We start from the raw sequence: 16,311 nt of genomic DNA on the forward strand, positions 1-16,311 counted from the left end.
AGGGGGCGAGGCCCTGCTTCGGTCGGGGTACCCAGGGAGGGGCGCGGGGGCGATGCGGGCCCAGTCCCCCTTACGGGTGGAGGATCTGCTTCTGCCTTCTCAGGAAAAGCCGCAAAACTTTCCAAGGCTTAGAGTGCTACGCAGAGATGAAGTAAAGACTTGCCGGTTTAACCGGGCCTCTCGCAGATAGTTCTGTGGCTGCCTCTGAGCGGTCACAAATAATTAGGAGGGGGAAAAAAAAAAACTTTCGACACCCCCATCTGAGATAATGTAGTGTTTTTCTTGTCCCCAAATTAAATATTATTTGCATGGAAGTACTGGAGATCAAAATTGTGAAGTATGTGAGGAAACGTGCTTAAGGCACCCGCTGAGAGTGGAACACTTTCTGACATGAAGACCTTCCAATAGAATACGAAAGACAGACATTTTACTGAAAGTTTTGTCAGATAGTATTGATTTTGAAAAACAATTTCATTAGTACTTAATGAGACTCCCATTCACTGGGTGAAACCTTTCCTGATCAAGTGGTTCTATGCTCAAGCATGTCCTGGAGGACTGAAAAACGTACTGGGAATTTTGTTTGTCTTTGAGCAGAGGCTCTTGAAAAATCTTGTAGACTCCTTGCTGTGAAACAACACAATTGGGTTTTTTGCCCATAGCAGAACTTTTGCCTGAAATATTTTCCCCAAAGCCTTCCTGAAGAAAGGTGTTCATGTTTTGAATTGACTGCATTGTTGTTTAGCCTTAAATTTCTTCCAGTATTTTGGATTATCATATGTCTTGATATTAAGTCAATATGTAATATTGGTCAGCATTTGGAGTTGGCGTAACTTAAGGATATGAAGAAAGTTTTTGGTTACACTCATGGTTTGGTTACCTTCACCAAGTTAGTGGGTATGAGTGAATTCTTTTGCTGAGAATTCCAGCACTTATCATGAATCACTTCTGTAGACCATGGAGAATTCTTAGGACCCAGTGTCCGGCAGTTACTGTTAGGTAAATTGTCCTGTAATTGATTCAGTCAAATCAACAACTGGCATGAATTCACTGACACTGATTTGGTTCAATACTACAAGCATAACCAAAGCAAGACCATCAAATGATGTAGGAATAGGAAAGCAAAATATCAAGTGAAATATATGAATTAAAAATTCAGAATGATTTATCTAGATCATTAATGATGAAACATACAGGCATTTGGTTTAAATTTAAAAAAGAAATACAATTTATAAGAAAGTAACTTGTTGGTGTGATCAATGTCCTTTCTGTATTTTTAGTTTTCACTTCTCTACTCATGTCCATTCACTTTTCTCCTCTAATTCTCGGGGATATTTATTCTCTGTAGTGCTGGCCAGGAAGAGTTCGGTACTTGTTGACAATTTAGAGAACATGTAATACCTTTACGGATTTGCCTTCTACTGCGTAATTTCTCCAACCATTGTCTTGTCTGTTCAGATTGCAGACTCTTGCAGGAAGCTGTATGACCCAGTCTTGTTTGAGACCTACAGGTGTTAACCACTACGTTAATAATTAATACCAATAGTAATAGTGAGCTTTTGCTTAATCACAGGAGGAAAATCTCTGAGCTGATTTTTGTGATTTGGGCTTTCCTCTGTTGGATCTTTATTTTTAAGATAAATCCTACTTTTGGGGGAGGGTTGGTATGTTATTCATAAATAAGTGCATATTCCATCAGACTGTTAAAGCATTATCTTTTTAAGAATAGGTTTCTGTTTTGCACTGAAATGAAATGTCCAAATCATGTGTCAATTATTAATAGAACAGTTATATCGTTTTTCTTCTGTATGTGTTGTAAACATTTGTTCTTATTTTTCACTTATTTTTCTTTGCTATCCAGGGACAATCAGACTAGGCAAATACAAGATGCTGTTTCAAATGTGGAAAAACATTTTGGTGAATTGTGCCAAATATTTGCTGGATATGTACGTAAAACTGCCAGACTACGAGACAAAGCAGATCTTCTAGTAAATGAAATATATGCATATGCAGCCACAGAGACACCAAACTTAAAAGCTGGACTGAAAAACTTTGCAGATGAATTTTCCAGACTTCAGGATTATCGCCAGGCAGAGGTACAAAATTAAAGCTGTACATGTTGTGTTTGCCATCTGAACTTTTCAGTTACTTATCTGTGATTAAAAGGGAAAGGATACATTCTGCAATCACAAGAGAAACATGGTCGAAAACACTTTTAAATATGTTAGCAGCAGAACAGGATAGGCTGCCAAAGCATTCGTCATTTATTCGTGTTAATTTTAGTGAAAGCTGCCTGCGATTAGTCCTGTTGAAGTTAATGAAACTATCTGTATGAGCACTCAGAATTTGGAACAGAGCCAGTCTTACTGCTCTTAGACTTTGAATTATGATTTATGATGAATAAAGTGCACTTCTAGGTTTGTGACTGAGTTGTCTAGCAGAGGTAAAATCGGTTGTTTTCCTTTTGCTGGGTCTGTTATCAGAAGCAGAGTGGAAGAGAATATTAACTGGAATCCTTCACTGGGCACAGACAGCCCCTCTCAGGTGCTGTTGGGAACCATTGCAGATTTCTTAAGTCTGTAGTTCAACACTAAAACTACAAACAAGTTTGGGACCATATGTGACAATACAGTCACATTTCTGCTAGACAAGTGAGAGTGGAAAAAAAGTTGTTTATGCCATTTATGCATCTGTGCGTAGGACCAGTCAAACCGTAGCTTATGATCCAGAATTCCAAATGCTGAGATTTAAGAAAAAGCAAATTCCTTCATATGTAGTAGTTTTGGAGTACCTATCTATTCTTTCAGTAGGGCATGGAAAATTCCCATTTATAATTTTGAAAAGCTAAGAAACCATTATAATTTTAAAAAGACACTTAGCTAGTTGATGATCGAGGTGATTTCAGATAGGATTCTTTCTTTTTAAGAAGCATTGCAGGTCATCTTTCTGTATTAACGAAGTAGGAAAAGAAAACCCTTTAAAAGAAGTTAGTCTATGAGGTATCTAGTCTACTAGAGGGTTTAAAAAAATAAGAAATACACATGGATCTTCAACTATTTAGGGTCAGATTTTCAAGAAGTAATAAGAACTCCAAGGGTATGGATAGTGCAATTTTTTTTTTCATAAGCTGTAATGCACCTGACTCCGCCCGAGCCACACATAGGTACATATGCTTCAACTGATGTGGTAGCAATTTATCCCTCTGTTTATGGGGTAGTTTTATATTATGGACAAAAGTGTATTTGAAGTCAGGCTGCGTGATTTCTCTTGTTTGTTTTCACCTTTAAACTATGAGTCTGCAACTTTGAGGTACCAATGTAACAATTTGAGTTTTACTTACTTTGATTTTTAAGTGTGTTTTTAAAAACTGATGTTTGGCTTACATCCTCCTACCATGCCTGTCCCTAAACCCCGCTGCCCTTCGAAGGAGAAAAGGCAGAAGCAGCAAAGGAAAATAGAAGCTTTTAGCCTTTAAATCAAGTTCTCCTTTGCTCATGAAAACCAAATAGATAAACTCAGCTTGATTTCTTTTGGGCATCAGTTTAATTAACAGTTTTCATACATATTGACAGTATGGGCAAGAGAAAATTAGCTTATAAGGGTTATTGATTTCTGGTATTCAGCTGCAGTGCTAGATACATAAATGCTGACATGTGAGATACTTTCACAACATGTGGAAGAGTAAGAAAGGAAGACAGACAGGTTATTTGGTATATCATGTGCTTCGTTTAGAGCCTTCCATTCTATTTTATTGGTAGTTTAAGTGAAATTGTTTGACATTGCACTGGTAGAATGTAGTAAAGGAGAAGTATTTGCTCAGCTGGCATAGATTTTGGAGACTGCCAGTTTAGAGGGGAGTGTAATGTCCGTCCCTCTCTAGCAGAGGTATGCATCTTGCCCTAATTTGGATGTAACAGTGATGGGCCGGATGACTTGCTGGTCCAAAGTCATCAGAAGCTTATACTGGGGCCACTCGGGCAGTATTGTCAATTGTAATGAGCAGGCAAGTCTTATCCTATTGTCTGTCTGACCATATGTAGCTGTTTTTCTAAGAAGGAGAACTGAAACAAAAATTCAGATTCATGCATTGTACACCACCTGTTTTTGATATTTTTAATATTTTCAGTACCTGAAAATGCTGTTTTTAAGAAGTGTTGTATTTTGTGCAGTATGTTTGAAAGCAGAGGTGGTTTAATCCATAGCGTATCAACACAGAGTAAATACATTGATCTTTAACTTTCAGTAGAAAGCTATAGTTCTCCAAGATCCAGTGTTTGATGTATTTAGTACTCAGATGTTAGAATCCTCAGGTTTTATTTATCCTGATGTATTACCAATGAAGAAAAAGCAATTCCACTAGAAATCAGCTTGAGCACCTTGAAATACAAATAAATTACTGGTTAATTTAATTGACTTTGTACTTTGCAATATTTTTAAAACCTCCATCCCACTATATTTTCACCATATATGGACTAAATTTCTAATGAATCACTAATAAATGAGTTGTTTCCTGTTTCTGCACACCATAGGTGTGGATGATTTTACTGACCTTTTGATTTCTTTTGTAGGTTGACAGGCTTGAAGCCAAGGTTGTTGAACCTCTGAAAAGTTATGGAACCATAGTGAAACTTAAAAGGGTAGGTTAAATGTCTGTTTTCTCACCAGGTACATTTTGGTGTTCTGGCCACGCAGTCAGAAACTTCTAGTTTACAGGAGTGAGTGGTTCTGATTTTTCGTATTGTAGTAGTCAGTCTAACTAAATTACATAGTGACACATCGGAATTGAAGCCATATATGTGTTGAGGAAAAAGCTTTGATGTGAAGAGAAGGATATTCAGACTCTTGGAGCACAAGCAAATGCTAAAAAAAGGACATTGTGGATAGTGTGAAACTTCTTGGATAGTGCAAATTTGGGACATTTATCTTTATAAATAAAGTCATTTTTTAATATTATTGCTGTTAATATTACTAATGTCATTATTATTATCATTCAGAGTTTCAGAAGGTGAATTTCATGTAATGCTTTTGGCTCTTAGTCATCTATATGCTGCCTTTAACAGCTTTTCTAACTTAGAATTGTGTTCTACATTGAAGTTCATACTGTAGAAGACACTTTTTCAAACTGATAAATACGTAATGGCCTGAATCACTCTCTCTGCTGCAAAGTCATCAGGATGGCCTGAAGATATGCAAAAAACTGAGGTCTCTTCATTCACTATATCCTGGAAACAGTATATATGTATATATGGAAACAGGGTATGAACTATTCCCACAAAACATCTGTAGATTTGTTTTCCCCAGGAGGGATAAGCCTGAGCAAGTAAACCATAATAAGCAGATACTAGTTTAGAGGATGCAAGCAGTTCTCCATAATACTTGTATATTGTATCATATATACACATCATTATGTGATGGCATTTCATATACAAAATTCTTACAATGTGTTCGTTGTGGCATTGCATCTTAAACTAGCATTTTTCGTATGTTTTTGTGTTTGTATCTTTTCAATGTACTGAAGAACTGAGTACAGTTTTTGGAACTTACTGCAGAGCTATCTCACTTGGTTGTTAGAGAAACAGTTATGAAGGAGCTGCATCCTGCATTTGAGTGGTACTACGTGTGGTAGTCCTTAGCAGAATTGTAGACTACAGAGTCTGTATCCTAGAATTGGTACCTTAGTAATCATTCCAAAACCCAATTTGTGAGACTGAGAACTGCGTATTCTGTAGGATATAAACGTTGAGGGTGGAAGACAAGTTGCATGTGTTCGTGGCAATGACCTTGCTGAGGAGACTTACAGAGACCTACCGAGTGCTTACAGCAGTGCCTGGGGCTTCTGAAGCATTGCAGATGCCATCTTCAGGTGGATTGCCACTGATTGCCAGTAAATGCTGAGGCCAGAAGCAAGTGAAGCCAGGTCATCCCTTGCAACAGTGAATGGTGATTCCTGTTATCTTTGCCTTTCAGAATGCCAGGAAGCATTACATAATGTTTATCTTAGCTGCAATAAGGAGTGCAAGAGCATTCTTAAACTATAGATGGAATTACCTATTTCATCAACATATCTGTAAACTAAGAGAGACTTCACTAAAGACATAGGCCATTAAAGGACTTTATTTTTCCCTTGCCTGTTACCAGAAACCTTGGCTAAAACTTGAACTTGTATTCAATTATCTTTAAACACTGGGACATCTTCAGTGAAAAATGAAGTTTTGTCACTCATATAAAGCTAGCACAGGGTACTAGTTGTAGGACTGCTTTACCTATAACTACATTAGCTGATTTAAGTAAAGCCAGGCAGAATATGTCATTACAGCACTTTTTATAAAGGAGATGTTCTCACCGCTACTTACTGGATCTGTACCAGGGTGTACACAAAATATTTTTGCTGGATCTAAAAAGAACTGTTGGTATTTCTGTGGGGAAAAGACATCAATGTCTTGTGGTACTAAATGCTTTAAAGAGGCCCCAGGTCAGCCAGAATAGTGTGGTCCTTTAATGGCTGGAGCAATGAAATTGTTTCAGTCACATGTTCTGGTTTACTATGCTGAGCAGCCCCAAATCTCAGGGCAGGATTTGACAGTTTCAGTGGGAGCTAGAATAACATTCTTATCCTGTAATGCAGCTTAAATGTAGGATTTTACTTTCTGTTTCATTGTTCTCTATATCAATCTTCACTTTTCTGCTTTTTGGCAACTCTGTTCCTGGTTCCTTTTCTTCATATAAAACAGGACATCATAATACCAAGGTGATCCACCTGCCGAAGAAGGGATTGGTTTGCTTTAATAACTTCAGTGACTAAAGCAGGTAACAGTACAGTGACGAGGATGTGCCAGCTTATTGTCTGGTGGATGGACTGTAGCTGTACATCTGTATGGTTTGAAATCAGATGGCTGACCAAAGTTCTTACATGTGACTTGGATTCATAGTTTAAAGCCAGAGGAACTATGAATAATTTTATATTCTCTGTACCCCTCCTTTATCTCACTGGCTATTACATTCCACTCCCATTTCTTCTTGGATGTAATTAAAGCACGTTTTCCCACAACATAAGAAATCTTGATCTGAAGACACTGGAGAGGAATGTAGGCCTGTTTGTAGTAGTTAGTCATTAGTTGATGTTTGTGGTGTTCTGTTTTGAATGAAAGACTTCACCTAAACTTTGGTTCTTGTTGTATGTTCCACTGAGATTAAAGAGGTCAGTGATGCTCTAGGGTGTTGGGGTTTTTTTCTGGATGAAGGTATTTAGGTGCTAATAAACCCCGTTTTTCATTCTTTTCAGTTAGTTGGCTAATAATGTAGACCTTAATTTTTTCACCATATAGGCGTTTTCACCAGCTTTCAGATATTTTTTAATAGTTTTTTTCCCACACTCTTTTCACTTTTTCAACATCATAGACTATGTTTGTAACTGCCCTACCTTTGTACATCCAAAACTTGTATATAGCTCCACCACTATAGCTACACTAGCACCACACCGGCTGTTGTTGCTGCAGAGAACAGAGGTAGAGACGGGAACAGTGCAGTCCCTGTAGGTCTTTCCAGAGTTACTATGTGCTAGAAAGAAAATAGTGAATTTCATAACGATAATTCCAGTGGTTTCCTTAGCATTCTCAAGTATACTTTGCATGAAAGACAGAACCCTTTCAGCCAGAGTTAAATCTGACTGACTGTTTTAGATGGGCCTAGAAAGTCGGTGCTGTTAACAGGGCCCAGTCATTAAATAACACTAAAGATGCCACTGTGACCATATACAAAATTGCTTTGTTCTGTGGCAAAAAGCAAAGGTTTTTCTCTTCTCTTTCTCTACCTTTAATTTAAAATGTAAAGCAATAAAAAAAAATTCTATTATTGCTTCTCTTGCAGCCTTACGGTTTTCTTAAAGGAGAAAGCCCTTTCCAGTAGTCTTTCAGATGGCCTTGAAGGTGGTGTAAATTCTGTTCTGAAAGCACAGCAGCAAAATTAGTTATGATGGGCTAAAGATGCAGCGGGTTTTATTGTCAGAAAACAGCTCCGTGTCCCTAAAGATGAAGCAACAGTGACAGTGACACACAACAGTGTCATACGGTCTGTTTGTGGGTCCTTGTGTAAGGACAGAAACAACGGAGAAACTGCGTGTTTTGATCCTGTCCTCATGTGCAGACTCCTTACTGAGGAAACACAGCACTCTGAAACGTGACATGCTTGTGCTTGTCATTGACTAGCGATCTGGTCACAGGATCGCAGAACTTTTTGGAAGAGACACATTCTTGCTTGCATGTCTTTCCATGTAAAGGAGACCTACAACCGTGTTAAAACTCTGAAGTCCTGGGAAGGTGCACAGACAGCTTCCTGAGATGATATTTTTTAATCGCTTTAAGCCAGTCCATTCTGGAGTAGTATACAAATGGGAACTGGTCCTTTTAGAGGAAATGGTGGTTTGAAATGCAGGCCCAACTCCTGACACAGATTTTGTTAAATGATTCTTTTTGGGCTGTATTTCTGCTTGTTCTAAGGTACTGCTCCTTTAAAGTAGAGCCATCAAAATTAATGTCATTTCCCATACCACGGTCAGCGGAGCGATAAATACCTGACTGACAATTTCAGATTCCATGCATGCCAAACTATGTGCAAAACACAGTTTCAGGGCATGAACAAGAATTTGAGCGTGGTATGTAAACATTGTTAAGTTGTCACAGATCTTCGTAGTAGTACTTTTGCCTCTCCTTGGGAAATGAGGAGCAAAAATATTTATCAAGAGTTTCTGCCTTTTCTAGATCAGTAAGTTTCATCTGCTGTAGCTACATCATTACTAGGATGTATTTTGTTCCAAATCTGTATCAACACCTTACTAACTGCATGTATAAATATTCAGTTTAACCCTTTCAGCCATGGGTTTTCTATGGCACCTTAAGCTCCGTGTAGCAGGTTTATGTTCTTCATCACTTCTGATTGGTACAGACTACTGCCTGCTTTGTTTTTTTCTTACTGATTTATCTGATGCATCTTTTTATTTCTAAATGTGACCTTGATTTCATTCCTAAGCCCAAAATGGGCTTGTCTGCTTACTGTTTTGGGCATCTGAGCTTTTGACCACCTACTATACTTGTCATGAAAATATCAGTAAATATCTTTTATTCCCCACAATTTAAATTATAGTCTGTGCTACAGAGAGTTGTACAAGGTAATAAACTCTCTTGGTCCCCATTGACTTCTCTTTCAGGGGATCATTTAACAGGATAAGATCAATAAAATCTGGTTTCATTTAAAGCAGAAGTTCTGTTCATGCTTTCTAAGCAATGAGAATATAAAGGAAAGTGCGTTTTGTATTATCCTAGATGGATTTCAAACATGTCTAAAACATTTTATTTCCAGGATGATCTTAAAGCAACTTTAACAGCAAAGAATCGAGAAGCCAAGCAATTATCTCAACTGGAAAAGACACGTCAGCGGAATCCATCGGATCGGCACATTATTGTATCCTGTATTTCTAGTGGCTATAAGAAATATTTTTAAAACTCCTGAGGAGTTAAACTATTGTGTTTAAAAAGTAGTAGGGGAAAAATGCTCTTTAGAGGGACTGTTTCCTGTATTGATGTTGAATTCGTAAACAGTATGTTGAGTTACAGCTTATAGTAGCTGCTTTGTTACTCCCTTTTTGATTGTTAAGAAACTACAAAGTATTTGATATGTTTATGCAAGAGAGGAAGGCATAGATTTCATCCAGGAATGTGGAGGATTTTGAAAATAAATGTAATCAGACAACTCCTTTTTAGTTCTGTGAAATATCTATTGTTTTTCTCCCTGTCATTTTGGTAGTTGTGGAGCTTCCTTGTACCTAGATGGGGTATGACCTTCCTCCAGCCGTAAAATGAAGTGCGAAAGGGGAAGTTGTTACTCTGTTTGTCGAACACTCAACCAGACTACTCTTCCTTTCAAAAGACCAGTAACGCTCTCCAGTATGCTACTACTCTGTATCACAGAGGGAAAAATTAAGCCCCCACAGAATTTTCATTAAAATCTCATTTAAGATGCAAATTCTGAAGCAATCACAATCTAGGAAATGCCAAAATAAAGGGCAATCCGACTTCATCCCTTTATGCCTGTGTATTATGATACAGCATTTGAGTTCATGATGATGTGCTGTTGATTTTTTCTTACACTGTAGCGCTGGACTTGGGGGAGAAAGAGTCCTCTATTTTATGTAGGAATTCATCAACTTTATTTCAGAAATCAGGATCTTTCTAGTGACTGGGGCATGGAACTGCAGAAAGAGCGAAAATGATTGTGATGGTCAAATGCCACCAAGGAGAATTATTTTTGTCTCTTCCAAAGAATTCCCATTTAATATTAATCAAATCAGTTAATTAAGTGATGACTAATTAGAGTTCCTCATGTAATCAAGATACATGGATGTCAGCTGTAGGGTTAGAACTTGAGCTGTGATGCAGGGTTCTGTTAGAATGAAAGGAGTAATTGGTAACAATAAGCTGTTCTCCCCAAAGGGAGACTGGTCCCATTTTTCTCCCTCTTGTGCTAATTCCCAGTTGATTTCATGGCTATATGGCTGGTAACAAGCTTGTTTCTTCTTGTCTCTTTGCTAAGCTACTCCCAAATATCCTTCTGTGGCTTAGCTTCTTGTAACACCTGTGTTTTCTGTACTTAAGGCTTTGCATGAAGAGTTATTAAATCTCAGTACAGTCTGGTTTTGCATATGGCCAAAGACACCAAACGCTACGTATTTGCATTTTAAAGTGATCAACACAAAATTCATGAAAAGAATTGGAAGCAGGAATTATGTTAATTTGCTTTTAAGGATGTATGCAGGTCAGCTCCTAGGTCTGAGAGACCATGTTTGTTAGCATAGCTGTGAGACTCCAGCAGCAGTTCTTTGTTCTTGAGCAACTGTGATGTTCCAGCAGCTGACAACTTTGGCCACAGATAGCAAAGGCCTTGCACTCACTCTTGGATTTCAAATCCATCTTATAAAACATGAGGGTGGTACAGCTTTAAAAAGAAAACCTTACCAGTTTAAATAGAAAAATGCATTTTTTAAAATCAAAATTGTTGTGTTTTTTTTTTTTTTACTGAAATGGTCTACCTGGGTTGTCTAGCATTTTGTTGTTGTTGGGATTTTTAAATAAATAAATAACCAAACCCTCAGTCCAAGACAAACAGTGTCCTGGTTTGGCCTGGATACTTGAATTCTAGCAAAGCTATAACAAACTGTAAGTAATGTCTTACAGCAGGAAGCATCAAATGACATATTAATAGCACACTTCAAGTATATAGCAGTTTTGAAATATCTGAGGTAAATACTTCACAATATATTACAAGTAAGAGTGAAAAAATACTTTTATGAATATAGACTGTTATTTTGCCATTTTTTCCTTTACTAATATTTGCAGTCACAGGTAAGTGTTTCAGAAGAGACAATATCAAACTGCTGTTGTTCAAGCTATGCAGGTTCTGCAAGCTTAGACAGTTCACTCTACAACAAACAAAATTCCTTTCCCAAAGCATCTGTGCACAAAATCTGGCCAGTCTAAGATGGATGGAAAACATATATTTGATTATCATAGAAATAACATACTGTGTTTGTATGTGTAATGGCTGCTTACACATAATAGCTGCCTTCATTTACAGAGTGACTGATTGTAATAATTGAGAATACACAAAATGTCTTTTCTTGCTCTGTTTCCCTCCTATGTTTTGGGCAAAAGAAAAAAAAAAGAAAAGGAGATGAACATGTGACTTCGTGTACTACTAAATATTATTACCAATTTTGTTTGCCCAGTGATGGCAGCATTGTGTCTATGACTTCAATCCATTTTTGTGAGGAGATTCTTCAAATTGATATCCTGTAATACAAGGTTGCCAGATTTTTATCAGAGAAAGAAGTGACAGAGCATGCCGTATGCCTTAGGTTTCCATATACATATAACCGTAAAAACTAGATTGTGGGAACCAGGCCTGTGGTATCGTATTTCCATTTGAACAACAAAAAAAGTTCCTCTCTTAAGTTGCAGTGTTGTAGAAATGGGACGAATCATACACCTTGATTGTAGGATATAATTACTCAATCCGTATACTATTTCCAAGTCCCAGGACGGAATAGATTCCCTGATGACATTCACTGACAGAGCCTGTAAGTAAATATTGTCTGAATTGTAGCCTTCCAGTACTTAAAGGAGGCTTATAAGAATGATGAGGACAGTCTTTTTAGCGAGGCCTGTTGTGACAGGACACGGCGTAACGGTTTTAAACTGAAAGAGATTCAGACTAGATATAAGGAGGAAAATTTTTACAATGGGGGTAATAAAACACTGGACCAGGTTGCCCAGAGAAGTGGTAGTTGCCCTTTCCCTGGAAATGTTCAAGATCGGGTTGGGATGGTCTCTGGGCAGCCTGATCTAGTTGAAGATGTCCCTGCTCTCTGCAGAGTGGGGCTGGACTAGATGACCTTTGAAGGTCCCTTTCAACCCAAAGCATTCTGTGATTCTATGACTAGTCTATGATGTTTGATTAGTAATGTATGGGAAATAAAGTAAGTTTAGACCCAAATTTTGCAGTCTTCAAGTGCAACCTTTCACATCTTTACATCATTTTTTGCAATAGTACACAGTTCTCAGACTTTACGTAACCAGAATGGCTTCCATATCTTTATTTACATGATAGTGTGCATTTTTATATAGTTCATAGTTATATCTAATTAAAATACGTATTTAAAATGCTTTTTGTAGTAACACAGTAGAAAAAACCTGTGTATTTATGCACTGGGGGTATTGGTTGGTTTGTCCCCTTCCCAGTGCCTTGTTGATGTTTTTTATAAAATATTTTAATAATATAAAAGGACTGAAAGTATAAAATACATTAAATGCTTTTGGATCTAAAAATATAAACTCTAGTCTGCTGATGGAGATACTTATGGGAGAAGTGCATTAGTTCCAGACGCTGCTCTGTTTATTTTAAAAAATTATAAAAACTAAGTAAGATGAAGTTCAGCACAACCTGGAAAAGATTCATTGTAGACCCAGCAGGTTGATCTGCACTGGAAAATAAAGGGTGATCTTTTTCACTCATCTCCCACTCTGTCCGTGCACTCCTGCCATCTCCTTTATGCCAGCTTAAAAAAAAACCCTTAAATTTTCTGAAGGGTAAAGCCTTGCGCTGGATTAATTCCCTGAACCCAGTCACTGTATTGTCAGGAGTGTCTCAGGGCTGGCTTGGTGGAATTGGCAGATGATTATTTCAGAAAATGGATTAGGGCAGTGGGACTTTCCCAGCAGGATATAGCTAATAGTTTTTCATGTTTCAGATTGAAGTCACAAGAGTGTAGAAGGCATCTTTATTTGTTTATTAGGCTACAAACAGATCTACAGTAACATAGATATGTAGTATTTTGAAAACTCAGACTTAAATGTTTTTGTGGCAATTGGAACATATATCTTTGTATGAAATACAGCACTAATTTCACCTTTGTATTACTTTACCAGGCTGAAAGTGAATTGCAGAGAGCTTCACTGGATGCAACTCGAACAACTCGGCAATTACAAGAAACCATTGATAATTTTGAGAAACAGAAAATAAAGGACCTAAAAGTATGTATGCTTACATTTCAGAATATGACATTTCATCTCGCATAATAAAATTACTATAGTTACTCTTTGGCAAGATTAGCAACATTAAGTATTAATCCTAAATAAATACAGAACTTGTGGTATTCATGAATATTTCATAATCTTAACTTTGTAATTAAAAAAAATCCCTTTATTATTATTACGGTTTATTGAATTCAGAATTTTCCTATATCTGATTGTTTAGTGTCTGCACCTTCTAACAGCTGCTTCACTGGTAGCTGCATTTCTTAGTGGAATGATGTATGTGGATTAATATCAGCAAAATTATCAGACATAGTGATAAGTAAATACTATATTTATCCATGCTGAAATTTGTGTAGGTTACTGCAGTTAGAAGTTTTGTTGATGGCAGAAAGCACAAATGTTCAGTGACCACAAGTAATCAAAGCTTTTGTTTCTCTCTTAATGTCAAATACAAAGTGGTTTCAGTCCCAAAGACTGTAGTAACTGAAAAAAACACTTGCATTATATGATCTCAAATGTAATTATAAAATTGCTGAAGTAAGATGCTTTTTTTACTGGGAGCAGGTGGGGGATAAATAAAAGGGACAAACTAAATAAGAAAGAATGAAAAATGGTTGAAAAACCCAACCAAACTAACCAGTACTTGCTGGTAGAGTAATACGAAAAGGATGATGTGAGTTCTGAAGATGTCATCACTAAGTTGTTTGGGTTTTTTTTAATATATCAAGAATACTCTACTATATAAAATATATTATTATAAAACCTAAGAGCTGCATACCAGTGCTAATCAGACAGTGTTCCAGCGAGCTGCTTGGGTATGCTGTATCAGCGGAGAGGGTACAGCAATGTGGGCAATGTGTTTGGTGATAGGATAGCCAAAATGGTCACTGGTGTCCCAGGAGTCAAGGCAGCGCCAGGGAAAGGTACGGTGGGAGTTAGGCCTTCTCCCTCCAAGGAAAAGGCAAAGCGATCAGTAGCCCAGCTGAAGTGCTCCTATACCGATGCATGCAGCATGGGCAACAAACAGGAGCTGGAAGCCATTGTGCCAAAGGAAAACTATTATATAGTTGCCATCACGGAGACGTAGTGGGATGATACGTACAAGTGGAGCGCTGCACTGGATGGCTACGAACTCTTTAGGAAAGACAGGCCAGGCAGGAGAGGCGGGGGAGTGGCTCTGTATGTTAGGGAGGGTTTTGATTGTCTGGAGATCAACAATGGTGATGAAAGGGTAGAATGCTTATGGATTAAAATTAGGGGCAAGGCCCACAAGGCAGACATCACAGTGGGAGTCTGCTATAGACCACCCACCCAGGAAGAAGATGTAGATGAAATATTTTACAAACAATTGGGAGAAGTCTCACGATCACAATGGGTGACTTCAATCTACCAGATATCTGCTGGAAATTGAATACAGCAGTGAGGAAACAGTCCGGGGGTTCCTAGAGTGTGTGGAAGACAACTTCCTGACACAGCTGGTGAGGGAACCAACCAGGGAAGACTCCCTGCTGGACCTGCTGTTTACCAACAGAGAAGGACTTGTGGATGGTGTGAAGATTGGAGGCTGTCTTGGACATAGTGACCATGAAATACTAGAATTTTCAGTTCTAGAAGCAGTAGGGAGGGGTGTCAGCAGAGCTGCTGTCCTGGACTGCCGGAGGGCAGACTTCAACCTTTTTAGGACACTGCTTGGAAGGGTCCCATGGGAGGCAGTCCTGAAGGACAAAGGGGTCCAGGAAGCCTGGACAATTCTCAAGAGGGAAATCTTCAAAGCCCAGGAGCAGGCTGTCCCAGCAAACCGCAAGAAGAGCCGGAAGGGCAGAAGACCAGCCTGGCTGAACAGAGAGCTCTGGCTGGAGCTTAAGTAGGAAAAGAAAGTCTATGACCTATGGCGGAAGGGGCAAGTCACTCACGAAAACTACAAGGATTCCGTGAGACTATACAGGGAGAAGATGAGAAAGGCGAAAACCCAGCTAGAGCTTACTCTGGCCGCTAACATAAAAGACAATTAAAAAAGTTTCTATAAATACCTTAATACCAAAAGGAGGATTAGGGAGACTCTCCCTCCCTTGCTAAATGCAATGGAGAAATAGTGACTAAAGATGAAGAAAATGCTGAGGTGCTCAATGCCTATTTTGCCTCAGTCTTTAATGGTCAGACCAACTCACTGGGTGCTTGGCCTCTAGAACCAGATGGTGGAGATGGAGAGCAGTATCAAAGTTCCATCCAAGAGGAAACAGTAAGTGAACTGCTGCACAGCTTGAATGTGCAGAAGTCTATGGGGCCGGATGAGATCCACCCGAGAGTGCTGAGGGAGCTGGCGGAAGTGCTCGCCAAGCCACTTTCCATCATTTACCAACAGTCCTGGCAAACAGGGGAGGTACCAGCTGACTGGAGGTTGGCAAACATGACGCCGATCTACAAGAAAGGTAAAAGGGAGGACCCAGGGAACTACAGGCCTGTCAGTCTGACCTCTGTGCCAGGCACACTCATGGAGCAGATTATCCTGAGTGTCATCATGCGGCATTTACAGGATAGTCAGATGATGAGGCCCAGTCAGCATGGATTTGTGAAGGGCAGGTCTTGTTTAACCAACCTGATCTCCTTCTACAACAAAGTGACCTGTTTAGTAGATGATGTAGATGTTGTTTACCTGGACTTCAGGAAGGCCTTTGACACAGTTTCCCATAACATTCTCCTGGAGAAACTGGCTGCCTATGGCTTGGACGGG

At 38.6% G+C, this 16,311-nt stretch overlaps 1 protein-coding gene across 1 annotated transcript in view; it reads left to right on the forward strand.

Annotated features, from left to right (window-relative positions):
* Window positions 1-1,805: 1,805 nt before the first annotated feature.
* FAM92A1 (family with sequence similarity 92, member A1) overlaps window positions 1,806-16,311 on the forward strand; it is a 22,741-nt gene continuing 8,235 nt past the window's right edge. Inside the window, exons 1-5 of the mRNA XM_010140872.1 lie at window positions 1,806-2,093; window positions 4,566-4,634; window positions 9,352-9,453; window positions 11,385-11,390; window positions 13,473-13,577. Of these exons, the coding sequence (XP_010139174.1) occupies window positions 1,806-2,093; window positions 4,566-4,634; window positions 9,352-9,453; window positions 11,385-11,390; window positions 13,473-13,577 (570 nt within the window). The remainder of the gene's footprint in view (window positions 2,094-4,565; window positions 4,635-9,351; window positions 9,454-11,384; window positions 11,391-13,472; window positions 13,578-16,311) is intronic.

Source organism: Buceros rhinoceros, unplaced genomic scaffold (assembly GCF_000710305.1).
Source record: "Buceros rhinoceros silvestris isolate BGI_N320 unplaced genomic scaffold, ASM71030v1 scaffold8980, whole genome shotgun sequence".
Taxonomy (NCBI): Eukaryota; Metazoa; Chordata; class Aves; order Bucerotiformes; family Bucerotidae; genus Buceros; species Buceros rhinoceros.